Raw genomic sequence first — 26,168 nt, 5'->3', positions numbered from 1 at the left:
GATGCTGCAGATACAGGGAAGGAGGGGGTGATGTGGGACAAGCAAGGCCTTGGGGGTCCAGAGCAGAAGAATGTCTTCCCTAAAGGCAAGGAGTTTCCCACCACCAAACCCCGTGTCAGCAGCTCTGGTAACAGGAGGTGGTGCTGGAGCATTGCCCAGAGGGCTCAGGGGAGGAGCTTCAAAGAGACCATCTCTGACCTGTGTGCTGTGATGTCTTCATGCCTTACAGGGGGCCAGTGGCCCCTGAGTGACAGCAAAGGGAAGGAGTGAGTACCTAGTTACTTTGGGTCACAGGGGCAGGCAGGGATTGGCAATCCAAGAAAGTAGTCACACCAATGTAGGCAAAGAAGGGAAAGAGGAAGAAGCAAATCATGGAGTGAGATGAACATCACTAAAGATAAGAAAAAGGTTAACAGGTGAAAATCTGGAAGCGTGGGTGTTGTGGCAGTGTATGGGAATGCCAGAACTAGGTGTCTGTCTTAGCGCAGAGCAGACTGAAAGAAGTCTCCAAAATAGTGACAGAAATGAAGTGAATCACGTGAATGGGCAAAGAGAAACACATCACTCCAACATACCTTTGGATTTTCTATTTATTTATTTGAACTGGAAAATTTTACCGTTCACCAGTGTTGTGGGGCTGCGACTTCCAGGACAGTGCACAAATCTATAGTTTGCATGTAATATATCTGATAAACTTCTGCTTTGAATAATAGTAAAAACCTCAATAATTTGGAATTAGGTAGGCTAGAGGGTGAAGTTTGCTGTAATTAATGAAAATTTAAATTTTTTTTAAAGAAACAATTTTTACTCATGTCAGATTCTTGAAGCAGTTAAAATCAGACTACTAAACGTGACCACTTCAAGGTCTGGGAACCTGTTTTTATCAATGGTTGGGGTGGAATAACTGTTGTAAGTATGTTTTGAGTATAAACGGTGGGGTCAGAGGCAGTGCTCAAGTGGTTAAAGGTGTTTAGAAGCTGTTTACACTTTCAAGCAGGTCAAGCAAGCGTGTCCCACACATGATTTGTTTTCACTCTCTAGAAGGCAGTAGAATAGACACACCCCTGTTGGATCCCACTAGAGCCATGGTGGGATGCCCTCTCACGTCATCTCCGGATAACACTCCCTCCTTCCTCCTCCTGGGCTCCGTCAGGGCTTTGTTGCTCTGTATTCCGGACTTCGCACATCTGAGCCTCCTTCCAAATAATTCCACTGGAATTAATCATGGACACAGCACAAAACCGCTAGTGGAACAGAAGGACTGTGATATTCTAGGGAAGAAGAAAAAGATCCCTTTTGGAGCAGAAGCCCTGCCCTGGTGAGGAGAGCTGGAGAGGTGCTAGAAGTAGCCAGTCTGAGTGTCCAGGGGCTGCAGCATCTGGGTACCTGCCTCGTTCCCACTTCTTATCACTTGTTTGGCAAACCCTTTTATTATAGTTAACACAAAGCTCATATGCACTGGTATCTGAGTTTTGATATATCAAACTAAAAAATACAATATATATGTTAATATATATAAATATATAAAATATATATCAAAATATATATTTGATATAATATCAAATTAATTATTCTATGATACCCTCAAAAACATTTGCAATTCCCTCCCCTCCCCAAATTACCAACGATTTCTTCAGCAACATTGCAAAAAGATCGTGTTTATATTTCAGCTCAAAATCTGTGTGGTCAGTTTGGTTGACTGGGATGAGTGAGTTACCAACCAGTTACCTTTAGATAAAAACAGTCACACTAGCTGTTTACAGACATATTTTTAATGTTCTACTTTAAAACAAATAATCCCAGTAAAAGAAAGCAAAGGAAATTACATTTTAATGATAGCTTGAAATGGATATGATAGTTCTGATTTATTTGTTTTCGGGAAACAGATAATTGTATTGTCATACATGACTTTTAGAACTGCTCACTTAAATGCACGTAATCTTATTAAATTAAGTTTCTCTTACGAAAACACAACCATGTCATTTAAGGCAAAAAAATCAGCTTCTGGGGAGATGTTAATATTATCATATTTTTTTACTCTGATTGAATGAAGTGATCCATTAATTTAATTGATCGTGTTTCATCATTTCTTATAGTTTTGTTCTGCAAATAGGCATGAGAATTAGTCACTTTGTGCCTGATCTCCTCCTTTCCATTAGACTGGTTTTACCTGCAGAATAAGGACTTTCAGAATCACGGAGTCAACGGGAGGTGAGAAAGGCACCTTAGAACAGGAGATAAAGACTTAAAAACTCAATAAACTGTCATACTTTAAACAAAACTTGCAACCTACAGATATTAATTCAGTTGAACAGAATGCAAACATTTAGATTAGACATAGCAAAATTTTTTAGTTAACCTCATATAAGGGATGTTTTCAATTAAGTGTTAGCTTGACGAGCCCTGCAAATTGAAGAAGGCAGACAAACTTGAACTGAGAAAGCATGTGGCTACTCAGCGCTCAGTTAGATTGTGCTTCAAGACACCATTGGGGACTAACAATGGACTTTGCTAAGTATAAATGGGAGGCCCCTCTTGACTCCAGAGAATAACACAACAGACAGAAACCTACAGTTTCACACAATACGACTACCTACTAACATCCAAGAATTTTGTGCTAGAGTAAGATAGACACAAATGGTCATGGCTTTAATGTATAGAAGTTTTTCACAACATAGTTTATCACATTTTGCTATGATTAAGACCTCAGTGATGTATTTAGGTTTTGTTTCTACATCTTCAGTCTTCACAATGCTGGATGAACTGTCTGAGGCCTAAAGAGGCCGACGGAGAGGTCCTCAGTACATTCAGAATTCCTGCTGCCAGTGGGGTTCAACCCAGGACAGAGTATGTCCAAGAATCAGTGCTACCTGAAAGTTGCTGCCTCCTTCCTCCTCCTTGACTAATATCTGAAGAGAGCCTGCCGAGTGCATGGCAGGTGTCTGGCTTTAGGTCAGTGGGGTGGAGTATGCGTGTGCGTGTGTGTGTGTGTGTGTGTGTGTGTGCAACCTCCTCGGAAGGGTGTATCACAACTTTAGGTTGAGTGGAGACATGGATGGATGAAAAATCGCATCTAATAATTTACTAAAATTCTATATTTCAAAAATGAAAATAATTGCTTTAACAGCTTGATAAATTTTTTTTAATTGGAGTGTAACATTTAGACTCTATCTTCTGTGTGTCTCCAGCAGCCAAGAAGATTCTGAATGATACACTCCAGGCGAGTGTGCTAGAATCCAGGGTGGGTGAGAAGAGGAAGTTTTCAAAATTTCAGTGTTTATCAAAAGGGAAAAGAATTCTAAAAGGTTGAGAAGCACATTTTAGGTAGAGTGGGTAAGTGGTTTACTTGAGGCTGAAGGCTGGTTAAGACCTGCTGAAGTTCAGAAGCAGAGTAGTGGCAGGGATCGAGAAGCAGCTGATGGAGAGGAAAAGTGGGAGGAAAGTCAGGGATGGAGAAGGTCAGTTGGGGGAGAGAGTTGGGGAGGACTAGTGGATCTCAGGGCCACCTCCTTCCTTTGGATAGCCAATTGATAATGCCTGCTCATTCGTCCTGGCTGCTAGAGAAGTTTTCTGGAGGTAGCACTATCTGCCAAGGGAAAAAAAAACTCTTCCTTTCTGAAGTCCTCTGTGGCTAGAGTTTATCTCACTTCTCCTTGCCTTTCCAACGCAATTACCTGGGCTGAAGTTCTGAGGGTCTGAGACAGCTGGACTGGTTTCTGACAAGGAGTCAGCACTGCCTGCTTTCTGGTAAAAGTGCATTTCTCATTTTGTTTCCCTCGGTCTTTTTGCTGCCATGCTAAATGATTAAGAGTTTTGATTTGCAGACCCTGCCAGTGTTATCTGGCTTCTAACTCTAAATGTTTATACCGGGAAACTAAACCAATAATTTCAGATTTGGGGCAACATTCTGGGGGAGAATAGAAAATGTTCACTACAGTATAAAAAGTGAAGGAAGTTTAGTTTTAGCCTTTTATATGCAAAACGTGCTACACAATAGCAAAAAACATTCAGGGCATATTAAAAAATAAATACCTTGCAAAATTCTTTGTTTCTATATAAGAATAAGGGATGAATAAGAACAGGTAGCTGAATTCCCTGGTGATCTTCATTTTCTAGAGAAGCGAGCTTCTTTGTTGTGGTTTGTGGTCTCCCTCCTGCTGCCCTTTGAGGGAGGCGTTTTCTTTGACTTCACCTACTTGCCGGGGTTGTGCCTGGATCTCCTCATGCCTTTCCCGTCTCGGTCTCCCTCATGTGTCTCATTCCTGGGATCCTGCCGGTACCCCAGCTTCTCACACTCCCCTTCCATGGCAGTGCTGATGGGCCTGGGGGCCACTGCAGAGAGCTCAGCCTCATCCTGCTGCCTTCTGCTGAGCCGGGTGGCATCTGCTTGTGTGGAATCTGACCACTCATACAGGTGACTCAGCCAGCAGGGAATACGTTTCCATGGAGTCACACGTGTCCTATGGTCAGTCTATTTGCCCCACTGGCCCTGAACTTTTATTTGCACATTTTCTAATTGAAGAACATTCTCGTCATAAAGAACAACATGAAAATGATGTGCAAAGTTGTTTGCCACAGCGTTAAATCACCAAAAGCACACAAATTGACATTCAAATTACATTAATAATAAAATGACTGAATAGGAATAGGTTGGCACATGTATCTTGAAATAAGCAGCCATTTCTGTTATTTGCAAATTCTGCTTTACTTGATACCTTGTTAGCAGCTGTTGATAGCCATTGTGTTTAAATACACATTATGGCCTGATTTTGAAAATGTATTTTGTATTTAATCACACAGTAGAAATGCCTGAAATTTGAAGGTGTTTACTCCCATAATTTGAAAATACAGAGTCAGATCTTCTAAGTAACCTAATCTTCACATTTTCATACACCTCATAGCATTAGCAGTGTTTGGTTTCTCAACATATTAACTCAAGGTACATTACTAAATGAGTGGTTAATGTTGATGTACCTTGGAATTTCAGCCATCCCTAAACATGCATTTTCATGCAATTAAAAGATAACAGGCTTATAAACTATCTTTCACGTTCTTCCTGATTCTTGCAATTTCAACTTTTTAGCAGGGCTTTCAAAATAGTTCATGCAACGATATGTAATGGCTAAAGGAACTGCTATGCCTAGAAAGAAAACGAGGAACTTATTTCAGTTTGACATGAGGCAAGCTGAGGGCATCTGTACTGTCTCCTGCTTTACAAATGCTCTGAGATGATCGTGACCTTCCAGTCCTTAGAGAATCTGACGCAAAAGCAGTTTCCCTGGCAGGCTGCGGCACGGCGTCAAAAGTGTCTGTCTCCGTCTCTTCAGGACCCACCTCTTCATCAGTTATAAACAATTTGGATTCCCTCCATTTGGGGTAAAAATCTTGGCTGCCTCTGGAGCCGCTTGACTCACTCCCTGAAAGCTGTGTATTCAGTTCCTCTGTCGACCTGATCAGGTTTTGTACTGACAAAGATTTGCCTAAGTCCTTGGGCACCGCGGGGCGGACAGACAACAGAGTTTCTCCTCCCATGTCAAAGCTTTTCCTCAGAGAACGGTCCTTGGTCAGATTTGACTGTGCAACCTGAATATTTTCCTTGGAGGCAACGAGGCAGGTGGTGACATCAGAAATGCTTTCCTGTAAGCCTGCAGGGTTTGAGTGCAGGGCCTCTGGCCTGGGCAGATGCTTGATGGCTGGGAGAGGAGGCGGGATCTGTAAAGTTGTTGGGGCTGCTGGCTTGGGTGCCACATTTATTTGGTTTGCAATGTTGTTGGTGGCTGCCACTGTGGAGCCATCACTTTGACTCATTGGCACCTGTGTTGCTTGACTGTGCATAGTAGGGCTAAGCGCGTAGAAAGTCTGAGCACTGAACTCATTTGGGGTGAGGATGAACTGCAGGCCTCGGGAGATGTTGGCACTGGCTGATCTGGATAAGCAGCCACTGTTTTGTGCAGAACTGGACAGATCTTTGCTATCCACAGGGCTCTGATAGTCAGATGTCTGTTCACATTCAAAAGGTGGGATCTGGAATGGGGCCAAAGCGAGGGCTGAGGAGGAGCCCTTCCGGAGGACTTGTTGGTATATGTCTAGTAGACAGTCCAGCTTGGACTCAATGGACTGTACCTGAAAACGGGGGAAATGGTTACATGTGAACATAACCTTTGCTTCTAGAATTAAAAAATGAAGTCAGGGTGTGTCAATACAGTTAAATATGGAGTATAAAGTATAAAGCAATCCTGACCCTTAGCACCATCCTAGAACGGACCGTCTAACAGTTGTGGGGCTGAGGGAGGATGGAAGAGGAGAGCAGTGCTTTGGCCTTGACATTGGCAGCCCTGCCCTCCAACTCTTTAAAATGGACACAACTTTCTCCAAAGCCATATCAGCGCTATACAAGCACAACTTCAAGACTCCTCAGCGCAAGCAGGGCCCTTTCCTAGGCCTCTTCTTGAGGAGATTCTGGGGCTCACTGCGGTCTAGCAAGGAGCGCAGTCTACAATGAAATCAAGGCCTTAAATATCAACCTAGGTGATTCTGAATTTAAAAATAAAGGCACAACATGCTTCAGAACTAATACTTGGAATATTTATGATTAAATTGAGGAGGAATTTGATTTCTGGAAAACTGTCTTTGTATGAGAAGTTATAGCCTCAGGGTTAACAAACATTCAATCTGTCGTCATAGTTATAATGATATATTTTTCTAAAAGGGAGAAAATGAAAATAACCAAAACACAAATGAAAAACAGATCTTGGTTATTTTACTGTTGAAAATCTATAGTTGCTTCCAGTTCAAGTACTAATTAATGAGATGAAATTTTCTATTCCTTATATGGAATTCCAAGTGTTTTAGAGAACACTGTCTACACACAAAGAAAATTTAATTTAATTCACTCTTTCTTGATTTTATTACTTTTTAAATATATTAATCACTAAAATATGTCTGTAACATTGTGATTTATAAAGAAGAAATATACATTTGGTCTTTGTCCATGGTTCCTGGCTCGCAGCTCCCAAAACTTTTGGAATTTCTTTAGTGATGAAAGCTTGAAGGCCAATTCATGTTAATAAGGTGACTATTGGAATGCAACTAAGGATGAGGTCTGCTTGCCAGGAGAACCAATCACGTGATTAGAAGGTTGGAACTTTCAGTCCCACTCCTAGACCTCCTAGAAGGGGAGAGGGGACTGGAGGTTGAATCAATTGCCAACGGCCAATGATTTAATCAATTGTCTCTATGTAATAAAGCCTCCACAAAATACCAAAAGAATAGGATTTGAAGAATTCCTTCGTTGGTGAACACATGGAAATTTGGGGAGAGTGGTGTGACTGGAGAGGGCATGAAAGCTCCGTGGCCTTTACTCATACCTTGCCCTGTGCATCTCTTCTATCTGGCTGTTCCTGAGTTACATCATTTCATAATAAACGAGTAACCTACTGAGTAAACAGGTGTCCTGAGTTCTGTGAGCCACTCTAGCAAATTAATCGAACCCAAGGAGGGGGTCGTGGGAATCTCAGATCTGCAGAGGGTAGATCAGAAGCACAGGTAATAACCTGGGCTCACAACTGGCTCACAACTTGTAGTGGTCGTGGTGGGACTGAACCTTTAACTTATGGGATCTGACACTATCTGGGTAGATAGTCTCAGAATTGAGTTGAATTGTGGGAGACCCAGCTGATGTTGGAGAATTGTTTGTTGATTGTGTGGGAAACCCGCCCCCCCCACCAAGCCCCCACCTCCCCCACACACACATTGGAAATTTTAACATCCAACTGTCTATAATCACTTTTGATTAAAAAAAAATTCTGGCTAAAATGTTAACTGGGATAGTTAGTTGAGTTGTACCTGTTTTTCAACCTTGACCACCCGGCCAAGCATACTGAGGTCATCTGTGGGCTCATGTTCTGCCGTTATTTTCTCTCGGCTCTTCTTATCTGATGTGATTTGCCCTTTTCCAAGAATTTGATCAACACTATAGGAGAAAGAGGAGATCTGATTATGAGTGCTGAAGATGAGATTGCCCTAAGCCAGAATGAAGTGTTTTGAAAAGAAATATTAAATACTATTATATTTAATTTATGTAAGATAACAGAAAAATGAACTTATTCCAGTTGATGTACTTATGTTCTTAACATGTGAATTACACATGAGATTAATTTTCTCATTTCTGGTGCATGAGGATATCACTTATGGGAGATCTTCTGGAGGCAAAATTGTCCTAAACTACAAAGTAACTTCTGTTTCCATCTCTGACCAGGAATTTCCTGAATTCAACCACTTAAAATATAACAAAATCATAATTATGATTATTTCACGTTAATAGTTCAGATTATTCAATGAACATTTATTGTACTTCTGATATGTGAGAGATAAGCAGAAAAGAATGTCTCTGTCCTTTGAAATTCTAGTTGGAGAATATATACTACATGAGCTAGAAACTCAAGATTAGTTCTGTAGATTCCATAGTATTTTGACTTTATGTAAACCTTCTATTAAAGGACTTGGAAGACCCCAGCCACCTATGCAGAGATTGTAACATGACCACAGGATGAGTTAAAACAATTTCGAAGGAGATTTGATCAGCCTAAATGGGAATTACTTTCTCCTTTTTTGTGTGTTTTAGAACTGAATTATCAGGAATATTGACTCAACTTTCCAGTTTACTTTGTCTGCATAGAAATACAAGGAGTGGCTACCTTCTGCCATGACATCTAATCTATTAAACTGTAAGCTCTACAAGGACTGGGCCTTTATTTTATTAATTTCTAGATGTCCACAGTGTGTGGCACACATTACAGGCTCAATAATCATCTGCTGAATGAATGAACAAATTGAGATTTCTATAACTGATCAATAGGTGCTTTAATAAGGGCCTAGTATAAGCTTCACACTGGGCTAAGTGTGCTGTGGGCATGTAAACAAAGGTTTAAGGCTCACTCATTTCTTTAATCACTCAGTCAGATGCTCACTGGAAAGACAGTGCACATCCAGCACGTACATGAGTGGAAGGAAAGACCTCATCTTAGTCTAGAGCCGTGAGAACAGGAAACAACACAGGGCCATGCCAGCTTTTCTGTCCTGACTGGCGCAGCATGCCAAGGCTGTGAGTGCTCTGTGCTCTGCAGGAGACTGACACTGCAGGGAAGGGAAAGGTCTACCTTCATGGGCCTGTAGTCAGGTCAAGTTTACTGAAGGAGGGAGACTAGCTTGTTCCTGAGGATGGTTAGGACTTAGAGAACAATGGGAGCAGCAGCAGCAGCAGTCGTTCAGATGCACCAGCAACAACCATTGAGATTCACTGAGCACCTAGCTCAGGTGCATGAACTCAGGACTCACGACAGGCCTGTGAGGCAAGTGCTAACATTATCCCCATGTTTACAGATGAGGAAACTGAACACTCTATAGTTGGAGGCTTTTAATGCCTGATTTACATCCTTAAATAAAATCTATGTTAAAAGCAAGTCCAATTCTCCACTAAAAGTGAATTAAAAATATGGAACTCAAGAGTTTACTACAGAGAAGTTCCTCCATGATAGTTTCTATGCTTAGTCCTTTACAACAAATAACATTTTCATTGTTTACCGTGTTTGAAGGCTTTTAATTCTACACAACATGTCCAGATGACCAGCAGAGTATTGTTCAATCACATCTTTTACATCATATGGGCGTAATGTTTCCTTAAACTTGCGTTTTGCAACATGAAATTTCATAATTCTGTAAGAGAAATATATTAGATATTAATCTTTATAACTTTGATAAAAGAAGTTACTCAAATAGCTTACTATTAAATATAGGAAACTCTGGGGGAAAAAGTCATGCATCAAATTATCTCAGGGTCCTACAGAAAGGCAATATAAAATCCTGAGATTATAGTGGACAATTTAAGAATACCTCATGTCAGGACACCTCAAGAGTGGAAAACATGCTAAAAAAAGAGACTAAGTACTAAATGTTGCACCTTTTTAATGTCCGTTGAAACCCTGAATTAAAATGAAAGTCAAGGTGCAATTCTATCTTTTCCATGTGACCCCAAAAATCCAAGATACAATACCTAGTAATTGCATCTCTTAAAAAATATAAAAGTTGTTAAAATGGTCTTTTATGCAATAGACGCATGTTTGAGATGCAGATGTATCTGCAAAACTCTCTTATTCTCTCTAGAGAAATATACATTTGTATAAAAATTAATGAAAATTTCATTTCAATAATTATTTCTGTGGAATGATGCTCGCTTAGCTAGCCAAGTTCCTTTTGTTTCAAGTAGGACACACTCAACAACTCAGCTGGATGTCTAAGTTTTCATAACCAGAGGTCTCTTATTATGGTGCCTCCCCCAACATGTATCCCATGTTTAAAAACAATATTTCATCAATAAATCCCATGATGCCATAAATAGCTAAGCTGCCTGTGATAACCAGTCACTGAGATAACTTGATATAGTTTCTGGAGAAAACGAAGAAGCATAACATTTTAATGAGTCTGTGCAGCCTTATTGCAGGTACATGTTAAAGCTGTTGGCAGTTTTTCACTATGAAATGGCTCACAGACTCCCATTATCACACTCATGGATCCCAAGCTGGGAATCAGCTCTATGAACTAAAATTTATTGTCCTTAGTAGAAAGTGGGAGAATTAGGAACAAATGTAGAGTTTAAAAAGAAAATACTCATTACTTATCCTAAGTGATAGCTGATTGCAAGGAATCCAAGTTGGTTTATCAGTTAAAAAGCCCCAAACTCTGTCTTGTAATTGTATTATTAACTTCAAATTAATTGTATCCTAATTATTCCTTAATCATTTATCCATAATATTCTTACTCCCTTTCTCTACCACATTTTCTGCACCTGTCTCTTCTTTATTCAGGACAGATCTTTTTGTGTGTTTTTTTGTTTGCAAGGACATTTAAGCAAAGTTATTCAGCAGAAAGTAAAGGAAATCTGTGTTTTAATTTAACCTCTTAGTATCTAGCTTTGGTTCTAAATTTGTTTACCAGAATTTAGGTTATATTGGGGTTCAATCTCTCATATTGAAAAACTGAGAAAAAAATAGTAAAATAGGTATCCTGTGAAAGTTTTGGCCCTGAGTGATTACTTTTAAAACATGTCTTTCCCCACAGGAGATTGTTGGCTACAAGGAGGCAGGGACGGGTCTCTTTTAGTCAACAGTCAGTGCTTAATAGACATTAGCTGTTGTCACAACCACCACGTCCACCACGACTGCTGCTCCCGCTGTTCCTCCTCCACACGGTGCTCAGAGTTCGGCACTTTCCTGATCCACAGTGGAAAGAAATATTTGTTGAATAAGAGGACGAAGAAAAGAAACAGAAAAAGATGAATTCCTCTAAGCCAGGTAATATGAAGAATGCAATCACAAGAAAAACTAACCTAAAAGCCAGACCCCTTCTTTGCTTATCTTCAGAGTAGCCCACGGTGCCTGGGTGGGCAGGAAGAAAGGAAAACTATCACATTCCTGGGTGGTGTTCTGGTTGTCATTGTTTGCATTTTCAATATTATTGCCACTTGTTGTGTGAAGTACTTTATGTTCTTATCTTCAGCACTTAAGATATTCTTATCTCCCTTTTATATTTAGGGAAACTGAGGTTCCAAGAACTTAAGTGATTTGCCCCAAAACAAGCAACCAGTATGAAGCAAAGCCAAGATCCCACCCAAATCTGTCTGGTTCTCATCCACGTCACCTCCCGGTTTCCCATGGCAGCAGTTGAGGGATTTGGAAGTTTGACTGGATCTTCCCCGTGGTGGTGGAAACCACCCTACACGCAGAGGGCAAGCTTTGGCACAAGTGAGTGTGTTCCCACTGGCTGAAGCTCAGGTGTCTGTGGCTGGTGGCCGGTCAGCCCAGAGGGGGACCCATGTGCCTCCAAACTGAATGGCCTGTTTTGCACTAACGGGGACCTGCCCTTGTTTCTTTGTAGAGGTTGTGTGAGTTGTCTATGGTAACTTGTTTCAAAGCTGCACATTGCTTTTCTCTTTTCTTTTCACGAATATTTTAAGAGAAGGAACAATTTGAAGACATTCAATAGACAATATTACACTCTAGCTCTCACTCAGTCATATTTTATGCAGTCTTTAAACAATCTCATTTTCATTTAAATAATTTACTATATAAGCTAGACAAATGAAAAGAAAATCCATGTTTTATAATTTGATCAATCAATATTAAACAGGACACTGGTCATCTTTTGTTTATTTCAGTATGGTCATATGATAATAAGTATGCAAAGCAGAATAGACATGAAAATTCTTAACAGGCTTACCATTTATTTTACACATCACATCACTCCTCAAGTGGTATTGCTTTCCCTCCAGTATTTTACTTACAGATTTTTCCACTTTCATGTGAAACAGTGAAAATTGGATTAATAAATATAATTTCAATTATTTGGAAAAGAGAAGAATAGGCAGTGATGGGTTGGAGCAGATTTGTATTGACTCTGAAGGGCTGATGTTACATATTTGGAATTTTGCTTGTTGTTAAACACAGCCATTATTAAAAACTATATAAAATTAAAATAAAATAAATCATATTAAAAATAAAGTTAATACATACTCAAAACTCATCACTTCCTAATTATTTTACTACATGTTACTCTCCATGTTCTTGAGTTATATACACTATCGTATCTGTATGGTGGAAATATTATCTGATAATGTCATATTGTACATCTCTTGCCAACTTCTTGCTAAGTGACGTGACATTGATAGCTTGAAATCAGCGATGGTAGGTGTACTTGCACCATGGAAATTGACCAACCCCACATATCAGGGCTTTCCCCACCAGGAGATCTGGTTGTTAAGTGTTTACCAGTGTATTACTGTGTGTATAAAACCGTGTTATCTGTTAAGGATTATGTTTCCTAAGATGGAGATCAAATAGATTTTCTTAATTGGGTTTGTTGTGGGTTGAAAACAAAAACATTGAAGATACCTGAAGTGAGATATAAAAATTCTACCTCAGGTAATATGTTTTATAAATGTGAAGGAAGTATTTAAAAGCAGAAGTATTTTTGACATCAATAATTTATATAAAGGATGGTGACAGTCATTTAGCTTTTGCTAAGGGCAGAACAAGAAGATACCAATAGCTCTCAAAGCCGTCCCCTCCTTTCTGTCTGTACCACTGCAGCCTTAGAAAGAATATGCCTTTCAAAATGCAAATGAGACCATATTACCACCCCCCAAAAATCCGTCATTGGTTTTCCATGGCCTATCGGTAAACATCAAATTCCTTAGCACATCCTGTAAGGCTGTTTACGGACTGGCCTCTGTCTACTTCTCTCACCTCATCCCTTTCCACTTCCTCCTTGGAACCTGAGGTTCCAGCAACAATAAAATATTTGCAAGTCCACAAAAACATCATTCAATCAATTGTATACTTAAATTATTTGCATACGCTATTTCCTCTTCCTGAAATCCTACTGTATCTTTAAGACTCAGCCCTTTTATGAGTCTTTTAGGAGTCACTTCTTTTATGGAAATATCTGTGATCCTTCCAAAGCAGTTAATCACTTATCTATTATCCTCTATTTTAGTACATAATACACATTGTAATTATTTGCTTATATATTAGCCTCCTCTACCAGATTGTATGAGGTCCTTGAACGCAGAGTTAGGTCTTTTCCCCTTGAAAACCCAACACTTGGCACAGAATTGAATGAACACAAAAGGTTTGTTTGTCTAGAAGCTCCACCAAGGAGACTGGGTGGAGAGGGAGGAGGGCATCGGATGGAGACAGCCTCGCCTTTTCTCCCCAGATGAGCATCTCTATCCATTCCTTGGTGCAGCCCACACCTAGCCCTTCTGGATTTTCTTGTTACAAAGTTCTCGTTTCTCAGGATTCTGTCTTGGCATTCCACCTAAAATGCTAACTGTTCCAGATTCAGGTTAAGCATCGACTAGGAAATCTTTCCTGACCACCCCCACAGAATTAGATGATCTTGCTCTGTGCTCTCAAATGCACTTCATGTCGCCAAACCTGCAGCATTGTATTTCACTCACTGGAATTTATTGACATCAGAGACTGTGTGTTTTACCCTAGCCTCTCCCACAATCTCTGGCAAGTAGTAGAAGTTCAGTAAATGCTTGCTGAAGAAATGAAGAACCAGCTACTGCAGTTGTTCAGAGCTGTTTGTGTTGTTCTGTGACAAGGCAGCCTCTTATAGAGGTCTTCTAAAAAAAGTGCCTTAGGATAGATCTGAGTTCTTGAGGCACATTTCAGGGAGAGCAGAAGATTTGACTCTCTTTCACGAATACAAAAAACTTTCTAAAGTAAAATAAATATTCGTCCATTAATAGTCAAGACCCTGCCTGGCCCAGAAAAGAGTCATTTAAATAGAACTGCTTTTGAAAATTGTGAGAATATAATATGCTTTTTCCTTAGATTACTAATGTGATTAGGATCTCACAAAGCAACTAAGTCACAAATGATAAGATACCATTAGGAGAAAGTTAGGAGAAAGGCTGAAACATTGAAAGTGGAGGAATACATCATACTGTAACCCAGTAAGTACCAAATGTAATGAGAAAGCTGACAGCAAAATGAAATTGTCCAGGGCGGGGAGTGGAAGAGCTCGTTGGAATAGCAACTGTGTCGGCTGAATGAACGTTATAGTATCACAGGACCATCAAGAAAACAGGGTAGAAAACATGTGGTTAATGTCTAAAAAGAATGGAACTGTAGCTTTCTGTTCCTAAGAGACTGCATAAGTCACGTGTGGCAGGCTTGCCCTGAGGGGGAGCAGATGGGAGGCACGCTCCTGGGGCTCTGACCCTTTCCGTCACGTGATGACCCTTTTCAAGGGAAGACCCTTTGTCATCAGGGTCAGGTGATCCAACATGTTTATGTCTCAGTTACCTCAGCCCCCTCCCTCCTTCCACCAGTCCCCTCTCACTTCTTCAGGGACTGGACATGATGGTTGAAATCAGAAGGTGGAGAGTGGGAAACTTGAGAGACTAAGCTGAACCCAGGAAAGCATCTCTGACTAGTCAGTCTTGTCATCTCTGACCCCTGCAGCGTTTCCTTGGTTCTCTGGTTGTCACTGGGATGGCTAAAACTGCTTCTCTCTCCACAACGCAATGAACTTCACCCGAGCGCCCAGTTTCCATCAGCTGGACGCAGAGCTGGGTCATGGGGACGTGATGATGAGCAAGACGCAGGTCTCGCCTCCTCAGCTTCCTGCTGAACGGGTTTCCAATCGTGCCCTTGCTGGATGGCTGGCGCCAGGCTAAGCACTTTACCTGTATCATGTCAACTTAAAACTCCAAGAATTTTCCACCTTTGATATTTGGGTCAAGTGAAAGCTCAGGAGGTTGAATAACCTGTCCAAGTTCTGACAACTAGTAAGGGCAGGTTACTGCTGATGCCAAGGCCTGTGTTTCTACCACTCCACTAAGCTAGTATCACAGTGTGAGTCCCGGGCAGGAAAATTCCTAAAGGTTAAGGAGCACGTCTAGGCTGTCTACTGACCTCCTCCTATTTCCCATGCTCTCTTACACTCTCACACAAGTAAATCTGAGGCCACATTAGTCTATTTGACCCGTCTCCATCTCCATTTTCCAAGAGGGGATCCCATGCTCAGGATGCACTCTGCCCTTGAACTTGGCCCCCTTCATTCTCAGAGGGTCCCCTACAGGAATCAGTCCATGGCTAAGCTGGGGTCCCCACCCCCAATAATTGTAATGTCTTCCCTTTTATCACAGATTCAAGGGCCCTCTGTTTCCTCTGCCACAGCTGTAGGACATACACATCAGTCTCAGTGTAGTTGTCAGTGTTGCTTTAAATGCATATTTCTCAGTTGGTATCATCAGCAAACAACTACACGATCAGCCTTTGAGAATAATTCTAGACCTCAAGAAAGATGGGAGGGTGCTGATAATTGAGGAAAATGTCCAAAAGTAGCTATCAGACTATGAATTTAAAAGGTCTTTCAATTCTTCAATTTTTTTTTTTTCTCCAAGAGTATTGCATTTTACATACTAAGATTTTTAACTACAAGGTGAAGGGGACGAATGGTGAGCTGGAGGTTGGAGGAGTCCTGGGTTGGCAGGTGGAAGGGTGAACACTGATTTCACATCTTGGCTCTTGCATGGGCTAGCCTGAACGGATGGATTTCCACTCTCCAAATGTGGCTGGGCGTACATCCAGTGGGACTCAAGAGATGTACATTTTTTTCTGTAAAGGGCCAGATAATAAATATTTTATGCTTTATGGGTCGTATGGTCTCTGTTGAAGCCACTGAACTCTGCCATTGTAGCATGGGAGCAAAATAGCAATATATAAACAAATGAGTGTAAATATGTTCCAATAACACTTTATTTACAAAAACAAGCATCAGGTTGGATTTTGGCTCCCCACTGTAGTTTGCTGACCCCTGGACTAGATAAGAAGAACAGTGAGGAAATGCCTTAAGGCCAGGAATAAATGAAATCCTGTGAACTGGCCTGAGGAAAAGAGGCAGAATTCTGTGGTTTCTTGCACGCTTATAAAAGAAGTTTAATACGACCTATGTATTGCCTGGTAGCAAGGAATGTTTGAGTAAATCACTCCAGAGTAAAATTAGGACCTTTAAAATACACTTAATGACGATAATGCAGGTAGCATTTCACAGCATAGCCCTGTGAGAAGGGTGCTACTGTCGTCTCCACTTGGCAGACAAGGAAATTGAGGCACAGAGAGGTTAAATAACTTGCCTGAGGTTATACTGCTGGTAAGTGTAGAACTGGGATTTGAACCAGCATAGCTCCTGTGCTGGGCTCTTAGTGACAATGTTCTACTATTGTCAATACTTTAACACAAAATAACAACAACAGAAAAGATACTTTGGCTCTTTTCACTCACATGTGCCTGGCACACAGTAGGTGTTCAATCCAACTTTCCTTTCTTACTGGTGTTGTTGGAAGGTCATCTGGAGAACCAACAACGGCTGAGAAGTAAGTCATACTCTCACAGGCCTCTTTTCTTCAGGAGAAAAGATGTCAGAGCTGATAACAGAGGGAAAAAAGCCTAAAGCCAGTCTCCTTAATGCCGTGGGGTCCAAGAGGAGGAGCCTACTGCACAAGCTGACACACCCAAGCAGAACCACTAGAGGGGGGAAAAGACTTGTCACAAACCTGCACTGGAGCCTGGTCTTGACCCAGAAGGAAGTCTGCTCACACGATTTTCCGAGCAGAAGTAACTGAAGCACAGTTGAACTCTGGTGGGATGTATCTATATATACACATAGACACATGTGCACTTGTGAGGAGACGTGGGTGCATTTGTTGTGCTGCCATGAGTTACACAATCTTGCAGAGAAGTCTTGCTGCCGTCCTCTGAATTAGGGTAAAAACACTGCACATGGTTACGCAGAGACAAGAACCACAGGAAACAGGAGGGCAGCGACAGCTTCCCTACACAGAGGGACAGGCTGCCACCAGCCAAACTGTGTGGGGCAGAGAGGCTTATCACTGGGGAACTGCAGAGGCAGTCTGCTTGCTGTAGAGAGCAGTTCTTCGCAAGCTTGGCTGCTTCTTGGGATCAGCTGGGGAGCTTTAAAAAAGGCTGACGCCTGGGTCCCACCTCCAGAAATTCCATTTTAATTGACCCAGGGTGTGGTCCAGAGATTTTATAAAACTCCTCAGGCGATTCTAACGTGCAGCCCAGGTTGGGAATACTGAAATGAAGGTGGGGTCGGGACCGTTGTGGGGGAGAATGGTCCCAACACCCCCTGCCCCCACACAAAGAAGTGATGGTGGGTTTTGCCCAACTCTTCAAAGTCCCACAAATCATTCCCATGAGGCAGAGGGTCCGTGTGCCTTGGAGTCAGACCTCTAGTCAGAACCCAAATGCTTCCTGCCCCCCTTCCCTGAATGAAGCCTGAAGTTTCATGCAAGAAATAGTTAAATTCCATGAGTTTTACAAAGTGCCAGGTAATTGATTCATTCATTCTTTGAAGAAGTATTCGTCAAGCACCTACAGCGGTGCTGAGGAACACTGACTGCCGAGAGGAGCTGGCAGAGTTGAGGAAGCCCCAGTGATCACTTGGTCTCCGCTCGCATCCTCTCTGCAGTCCTGGTGGAAAGCAACAGCCGCTGTGCCAGGAGCTCTGATAGGAGTCGAGAGCCTCATCTGCTGGAACCTGGAGCTCTTCAGATGAACTCAGTGTGGCTGCTTCCCCATGCAACGCCAAGGGCATACCTGACAAGTGGGACTCAAGAATTCACTCACTCACTCACCCCTGAGACATTTACTGAGTGCCTACTATGTGCCAGGCTCCGTGCTAGAAGCCCGGGCATACATAGAAGAAGACAGAAACCCTGAAGTTTGAGCGCTTCCAGTCTGTAGCACAGAAAGACAAAGCAGGCAGACAGTCATAATCCACTTTCTGGATGGAAGGTGGTGGGAAGCACAGGTTGATGTGGGAGTACAGAAGAGGAGAGTTTAACCCAGATTGGTAGAGGTGATAGGACACGATTCTGGGGGAGATGACAGTCCTTTACCCACTCTGCACCCCTCTGCAGGTATATTGCCAAATTTCTCAAGGCTGCAGAAATGGCCCCCTATGTTCCCAGATCTTATGCTTTTGATGTGGATATGTGTTTCTCCTCCTCACCCTGCTACTTACTTTATGTTGGCTACTTGGGTTGATTTGCTTTACTGACCTGACATGCATTCCATATCTCCCCTTTCTCAGTTTGGAAAATTCTATCCCCTGATTTCTGACTCTGTGAGAAACATGGCATCTATCTGCCTGGTAAGGGGTCCTAGGGCTCATTCTTGAGGTGACCCAGAGCCTTTTGATCACTGAATCTCTCCCAAGGGAGCCCTCACTCGCCTTTTAGAGATTGTTCAAGGGATGGTGTTGATCACAGTGCAAATTCAGGAAACAACTAGAATTAGGGAGCTCAATAATTCGGGTCACTATTGAAGGCATGTGTATTACTGTGTATTACTTGCTTGGATGACTTATTGATGTTATTTTCTGGTTAATACATAAACGTGATTCAGTAATACAGATTTGCATTTGCATATACAGTATTTAGACTCTGACAACCCTTCAAAGCTAGTTATAGAGTTGTCTGTCCCAGACTCCTCCATCCTTCTTTCATCTCAGATTGCGCCACTAGCCAGTGACTACGGAACCCCCGAGTTCCTGGAGGCACTGACCAGCCCCATTTTCTGGCTTTCCACTCTTGATAGAGACAGGGAAATTAGCTCCACCCTTTTGCAGTCTACATATGTCCTACTGCAGGGCAAGCAGGTACCCTACTCAGGAAAGTTCCATGTAAATTAGCTCCATCTGTATGCAGTCTATGTATGTCCTACTGCAGGGCAAGTAGGTACCCCACTCAGGAAAGTTCCGTGGCCACATGGTTGCCACCAGCAGGAGCAAGGTCGTTCTTCTCAGGCTGGTTGTCATTGTGTGTTACATCCAGGATCTAGAAGGCTCTCCTGCACATTTTGTTGGGTTTTCTTTTAAGGAGACAAGAGCGGTAAAACCTAAGCAGGTCTGCAAATGGTTACCTTTCCGCCAAGGACTTTGTGAACACTGATACGGTAACTAAATTTGGGAATTTTATTTTCCTGAGAGCATAAAACCCACGTAAACTTTAAAGTGTGAAATGAATAAGTAAATAAATAAAGTGCCCATATATGTTGATTGCTCTTGAATATTTTTAATCATGGCAAAGAATAGGAGATTCAGTTTAAACTATAACCAAATAAAAGCTTAAAAATTAGATGCTGCAAAGTAAGTGCCTCTGCAGTGAAAACACTAGTTTAACGCAGCCTCAGAGCAAAATGTGTCCACAATTATCTTCAAAACAGAAACAAAAAGAAAGAATTCCAGGGAACATATTAGCTGATTTTAAAAGTATGTGCTCAGTGATCCATAAAACAATCTTCCAGCAGCATCCTTTACTGTAACATGTCACAGAGGTGGCTGTCCAGAATGCCTTCGCAGTGACTTGCAAACAAAGACTCGTCACCTTGTCTAAAATAGCAGACATGCTATGAGCAAAACTAAGAACTGGTGACGACTAAACAGCTTGTAGACTTGACAAAACCCCCAGGAGTAAACCTGTGTCTCTTCTTCTCTATTTGTGGAGTATTCTTGTCCGAAGGACTCAGAGTGGAGAATGCGTTTTAGGGGATGGTCAAAGGATGGTCACGCGTGTGCCTTTCAGAACAGGAAGACCACAGGGCAGGAAGCTGGACAGCTCCTCACGCACCCGGGGTTACGGCAGGGCCTGATCTGCACGCCCGCCTCAGAACTCTCCTGTCATCAGTGGTTCTCCTCCTCCGTGATCAGATCTGAGCAATTTTAGAAAAGTTGATGAGTCTTTGCCAGTTACAAGAAATTCTTGACACCTCATCTATGTTCTTATTAGAGTGAAAGATTGTGATAGATAATTTTAAAAAGTATTGTGTTTACAATCTGGCTTCAAACTCTTCTGCCTCCATTGAATTTTTCTCCAGTCACTTGTGACGTCCTTGTTGCCACTTTTGAAGGACCTTCTCACTCTTGATCTTCTTCACCTCATAGAAGCATTTAACACAGTCAACCACTGCCCCTGCTGGAAACACTCTCCTCTGGCTCCTCTTCCACCGTAATCTCCAGTGTCCATCTGTCTGGATGCTTGGAGTCTGTCTCCATCAGACTCTTCCTCACTTTGTATCCCCTTACATGTTTGGGAGCCTTAGATTCTGTGTTGACCACCTTCTCTCTTGACTCCCACAAGAACCCTGGGCTGAGACTTCTGTAAACCATCTATTTCTGTGCTGATAACTACCAAGTTTATCCTCATTCCAGATTTTTCTCCTGGGCATCAGATCCAAGGATCCAGCTGCCTGCTGGGCCCCACTGTGACCCCTCAAACTCAACACTCATGACAATGCACCATCTCCCCTCAAGCCAGCCTCTGTCTGACCAGATACCTAGATGTACATCCTTGACTCCTCTTGCTTTTTCACTCCATCCTTTCCAACCAGTAAATATCCAAATCCTATCATTTCTGACATCTGAAGAGCTCTGAAATGCATCCTTCCCTACTCTTCACCATGACTGCCAGGCTCAGGCCCCAGCAGATCCAGGTATTATAACAATAGTCCTCTCTTTCAGTCCGTTCTTCCCACTGCAGTCAGAGCCATCTTTCTGAGTTGGAATAAAGCACCAATCTGATACATTGGCTTCTGTACTTTAAAGCCTCCTCACCTTCCTACTTGTTATGACGGTTCCTGCTCCTCTCCTCTGTCCAACCTCTCCCCCCCACGTCCTCTGTCCCCTGTCCCCCGTCAACACACACACTTTCTTATGCCGCCTTGAACTCTGGTTCTTGGCAATCGCAGTTCCCTCTGCCTAAACATACACCCCTTTAATACCCTGGCCGGTACCTACACATCTACCAGATCTCTGCTTGGATACCCCTTCTTCCGGACTGCCTTCCTGAATGCCACCTCCCATGTATCCTGGACTTATTATTGTAGTGATATGTTGCTCTGCATCAGAATTGACTCTATGTTTCTGGCAGCCCTCACAATTCTCAGCAGGGATCCATCTTTCTTGTTAATGTTTATCTCTGTGCTGGTGCAGAGTAGAAGCTCGACATGTATTTTGTGAGTGCAGGAACTGACCTCAGGGAGGAAATTTAGAGGGTCTGTGGTCAGGCCTTTGTGTGGATGGGGAAGGGAGGAGAGGGAACTTCCATCTCTCACTGTTTTCCTTCTTGGGCAGCTGCCTGAGAGGGCAGCAAGCTCACCCAGAGGACGAGTGGGAGAGGTCCACTGGGAACCCTGCCTCACAGTCGGTGGAGAATGCTCCTCCAGCCCCAAGGGGCATTACTCCGAGCGACTCCTCAGCACGGGTGGTGAGGAGAAGACTTCAAGGGGAAACAAGGAGGGCTTCCGGGGAAGGGAGTGAGGCAGGCAAGGCTGCAGACTGGCAGTTGGGAGCACGCCCTTGGAAGAGAGAAAAGAAGTGCCCTCTGACACGATGTGCGATGGGCGGTGGGAGCAGGTGGCGCTCAGAATGAACAGGGTCTGGCCTGAGCAGAGGACGGGCCATGGAGGCCGCATGCTGGGAAGGCACTGAGAGCCCAGACGCCGGCAGGTTAGGATAGCTGGCATTTCCGCGATGCTGACCACATGCCCGGCGCTGCCCTAAGTGCTCTGCCAGTGCTAATCCATGGAGTCCTCACCCAACCCCACAAAGTCAAGACCATGACCACCTCACTGCACCAATGAGGAGATGAGGCACAGAGAAGGGACGTGCGTGGCTCAGGGGCACACACAGGCTGCCGTGTTTCTTGGAGCCCCTCTCCTGAGTAGCTCCCGGGAGGGCGGGGAGTGGGGGTAGAATTAGCTGGCGATGCCAGAGTGAAGTCGGGGGCAGCTTCAACTGAAGAATTCTTTGAGTTTTCACCCCAGACCCAATTTACTCATTTGATTCTCTAGAAGGCTGACTTGGCTTGGAAAACAAGGGCCTGCACACAAGTGATCCTCAACTGGCAGGGTGGTTGCCGCACAGAGAGGTGAGGAGAGGTTGAGAACACGATACCTCCAACAATTCTCCACCATTTCTCTTCAAACAGTGAACAGTCTTCCGCGGGCTGCCTTGGTTGTCTTCGCAAGAAGAGCAGGTTGTATGGTATTCTGACTCATTTCTTGACGACTGACAAAACACACGGTTGCATAAAACCAGCTGACAAGAGAACACCTGTTGAAGATCTGATGAAGAGTGGCCTTGATCCTAGATGTGGTGATTCTGTGAAAAAGTGCTGGTAAGAAGCAGGCAAGCTCTGCACTGAGATGCTTTCACAGACAATGCCCTCTCCCCAGGGCTTAACACAGCACTTGTATGTTGCCTTCTGTGCATATCTGAGAATTTATCTAGCTAGTTTGGTACAGGAAAACAAATACAAACATTTATTTTGTATTTTTAAAAATTATTATTATAAGACCCTTTTATAAATATAGAGTTGTATTGGATATGACTTTTAAAATTTATTATTTCAAATAAATGAACTTATATTAATTTTTGCCCTTGGAATTTTGCCCGATTCTTACTCACTTAGTGTTTAGACAATGCCAAGTGCAAGCTTGAAAGTCAGTAGGTGTCTTCAGAGATTCCCAAATATTCAGATGTTTAATATTGTGAAGGCACATATCCAGGTTATCGATGGGCTTATTTTAATTTGAAAATTTTGATATTGTGCCTGAGAAAATATTTTTCAAACAATGATAGGAAAACTGGTGTTTTGCCATGTGGTATGGGCTGAACTGTGTGCCTCCAAAATTCATGTGTTAAAGCCCTAAAACCCAGCACCTCAGAATGTGACTGTATTTGGAGAGAGGGCCTTTAAAGAAGTGACGAAGTTAAACTGAGCCCCTTAGGGTGGGCCCTAATCCAATCCGACTGGTGTCATTATAAGAAAGGGAAATTTGGACACAGAAGTGTGTGTGCACAGAGGAAAAACCACATGAAGACAAACGAGAAGGTGGCTGTCTGCAAGCCAAGGAGAGAGGCCTCAGGAGAAACCTTGATCTTGGGCTTCAAGCCTCCAGAACTGCGAGAGTACATTTCTCTTGGTTAAGCCACCAAGTGGTATTTTGCATGGCAGCCCTCACAAACAAATAAGCCGTAATATAGTGAAAAGTGCGTGTGCAGAATGTTCAAGAGTTTATCAATTTGCTTGTCAATCTGTTTATTTCCCTGCTAATTAATTTAGAAATTAATGTCTATGAATGGATGAAAAGAAACTTAACGTCGTGTGAATTAAATCATTAACAAGATATAGAACTTTTGTTAAAAATAAGTACAGTCTTCACTCCCAGAGATGACTTTGAAAGCAAATTTCCAGCAACTTTATGCACTAAATAATATTTTGAGAATAATCTGTGGTAATCCTGAGGAACTCTACAAAACTAAGTATTCTTTTCTCTTTTAAGACATATGGAAATGTCTAAGAATAGCCATTGTTCACTACTATAAAAGTAATGTCATTCATTTAAAAAAAGTATCAAAGTGTATCTGTGTAACAGAATCCAGACACATTTGGAGAGTGGCCTTAATCATCTTGTTGTTTGAGAATCTTTAGTCTCAAAAACAACTAAAAAATGACAGATGCTTAGTAAATATTAATAACCAAAAATAAGAATTCTTACTTTGCTCTTTGTGAATGTAATAATATTATTTCCCATGTTGTCATCCTTACAGTGAATACATATTTTCTACACCTTTTAATTTTGACTCTTAGGGAAAACTGTTATTATTGTAAGAGTTACTGAAAGACAAAAGGCACAAGCAAGTAGTCATATTAAATAATCAAACAACCAAAACATAGCAAGGAAAATGCCAATACAAAGTGGTTACTTTAGAGATTAATAATAGATGGTTAACACTTGCACTCAGTAATATACATATAAAAAGTATTTCAGGTGATCTGCAAGAGGGGGGCGTGTTTTGGCAAAAAAAAAAAAAAACGGTCAACAGATGTTCAGTTTATTTATGTATTTAAACTCAGGAAAAGGACACTTCTGCATAAGATTCAGGGACTTATACCTGTAAACTCCTTTTCAGAACTGCTAATTGTATTGTTGGTCTTTTAATCACATATATTTAGAAACTAAGTACTACCATGAGTCAAAGATTTCAATTAAGTTATCGAGTGTAGCAGTTTTATTCTTACAGAATGCAACAATTTTAAATGGGACTTAGAAGTGATAAAAACAAAACCCACTAAGCAGAATCAGGATACGATGGAGAAAAACATCCCCCTCAAGTGTCACAAAGTAGCAGGCAGAAAGCTTCCAAAATCCACCAAAAGGCGAGACATGTAAATAATAAAGTTCTGTTAAAAACAAGAACCAAGAAAGAATTCTAAAAAGCAAGGAAGTCTGCAAAGGACTTTACAAAAATCAGTCAAGTGTCGAAAGGAAGGTTCAACGAAGTCCGTCTCAGCTGCTGCTGACCTGCTCAGGCAGCGGAATAAGCGTATTTCACTCTTTCTTGCAGTTCACAATTCTTTTTATAAGTTATAAGGCAAAAGCAGAATGCTTCAGAAGGCCTTGGGAAATGACACAAACTGGGTTAAGTATGACTTTTAGGAAACCTAATCTGCACCCATTAGATAAAATTTTACAGTCCTTGTTGCAAGTCAGGTTAATCTGTAGAATTGCCCCACTTGACTTTAGGGTCTTGGATGGATATAATGAATGTAAAGAATTTCAAGGTAACTTCTAGACCAGTGATGTCCAATGGAACTTTCTGCAATGATGGAAATGTACGACATCTTCTCTGCCCAATATAGTAGCCACTAGCTGCCTCTGGCTATTGAGCACTTTAAATGCAGGTAGGACCACTGATGAACTAACTTTTAAATTTTATTTGATTTTAATTAATTCAAATTTAAATAGCCTCATGTGGCCAATGGTACCATATTGGACAGTGCAGATAGATACTTTCTATCCCTTTAACTGAAGTCTTCAGGCATCATTTTACTACATATCCTTAGGTTTTCTAGGATTAAATATTACCCAAAGCGTCTAGGTTCCCCAGGGGTAGGGTGATCATAAAATTGTCCAAACTGGGGTACTTTGAGGAAGACAGGGAGTGTTACTAACAATTATGATGAGACGAGATGCATAATCTGGGATGGTCCAAGGCACGTAGAAGGTGTGGTGCCCCCACCCACAGGGATTGTTGCTGGAAGGTTCTGTTGGAAAGGAATGGGGCTTCACTTCACTTCCTCTGAGGTTGCTGTTACAGACAGTGTTTAAGCATCTTCTGGGGTACACGTTTTCATCATATCATGTATTGCCCGCATAAATATTTACCAAAATCTTTATAACTCATTTTTGCTTTCCCAGAGACTCCCAACCAGGAGGTAAAGCAATGTGTAACATGACGCTAAATGACCAACTAAAAACAGAAGTAAATAATCAATCATACTGATATCTGAGTATAGACCAAGTGTTGGAATGCCTAAATTGGGTTTGATATTTTAAGCTTTCCTCTGACCTTTTGTTAAGAGACACAAAGAGCCAAAAAGATCGGAGATATTTCTTTGCAATACAGTCACTCTGCGTTCCCTGGCAGATACAAGTCCTCCCAAAGGAATTAAACTGGGCAGGGTGAGCATGCAGCAGTTCACTTAAGCCAGGTCCAGGACTTCTTGT

At 42.0% G+C, this 26,168-nt stretch overlaps 1 protein-coding gene across 1 annotated transcript in view; it reads right to left on the bottom strand.

The window, feature by feature from the left end:
- Positions 1–1,756: 1,756 nt before the first annotated feature.
- Positions 1,757–26,168, bottom strand: part of KCNQ5 (potassium voltage-gated channel subfamily Q member 5) — a 463,497-nt gene continuing 439,085 nt past the window's right edge. Inside the window, exons 11-13 of the mRNA XM_087438809.1 lie at positions 9,583–9,714; positions 7,846–7,972; positions 1,757–6,123 (exon numbers count right to left, since the gene is read on the bottom strand). Coding sequence (XP_087294935.1) covers positions 5,161–6,123; positions 7,846–7,972; positions 9,583–9,714 — 1,222 coding nt within the window. The 3' untranslated portion in view covers positions 1,757–5,160. The remainder of the gene's footprint in view (positions 6,124–7,845; positions 7,973–9,582; positions 9,715–26,168) is intronic.

This window comes from Ceratotherium simum, chromosome 13 (assembly GCF_057802395.1).
Source record: "Ceratotherium simum simum isolate JZ-2026a chromosome 13, ASM5780239v1, whole genome shotgun sequence".
In the NCBI taxonomy this organism is placed as follows: Eukaryota; Metazoa; Chordata; class Mammalia; order Perissodactyla; family Rhinocerotidae; genus Ceratotherium; species Ceratotherium simum.
The sequence above is the reverse complement of the archived record's forward strand: the minus strand, read 5'-3'. Positions and strand labels throughout refer to the sequence as shown.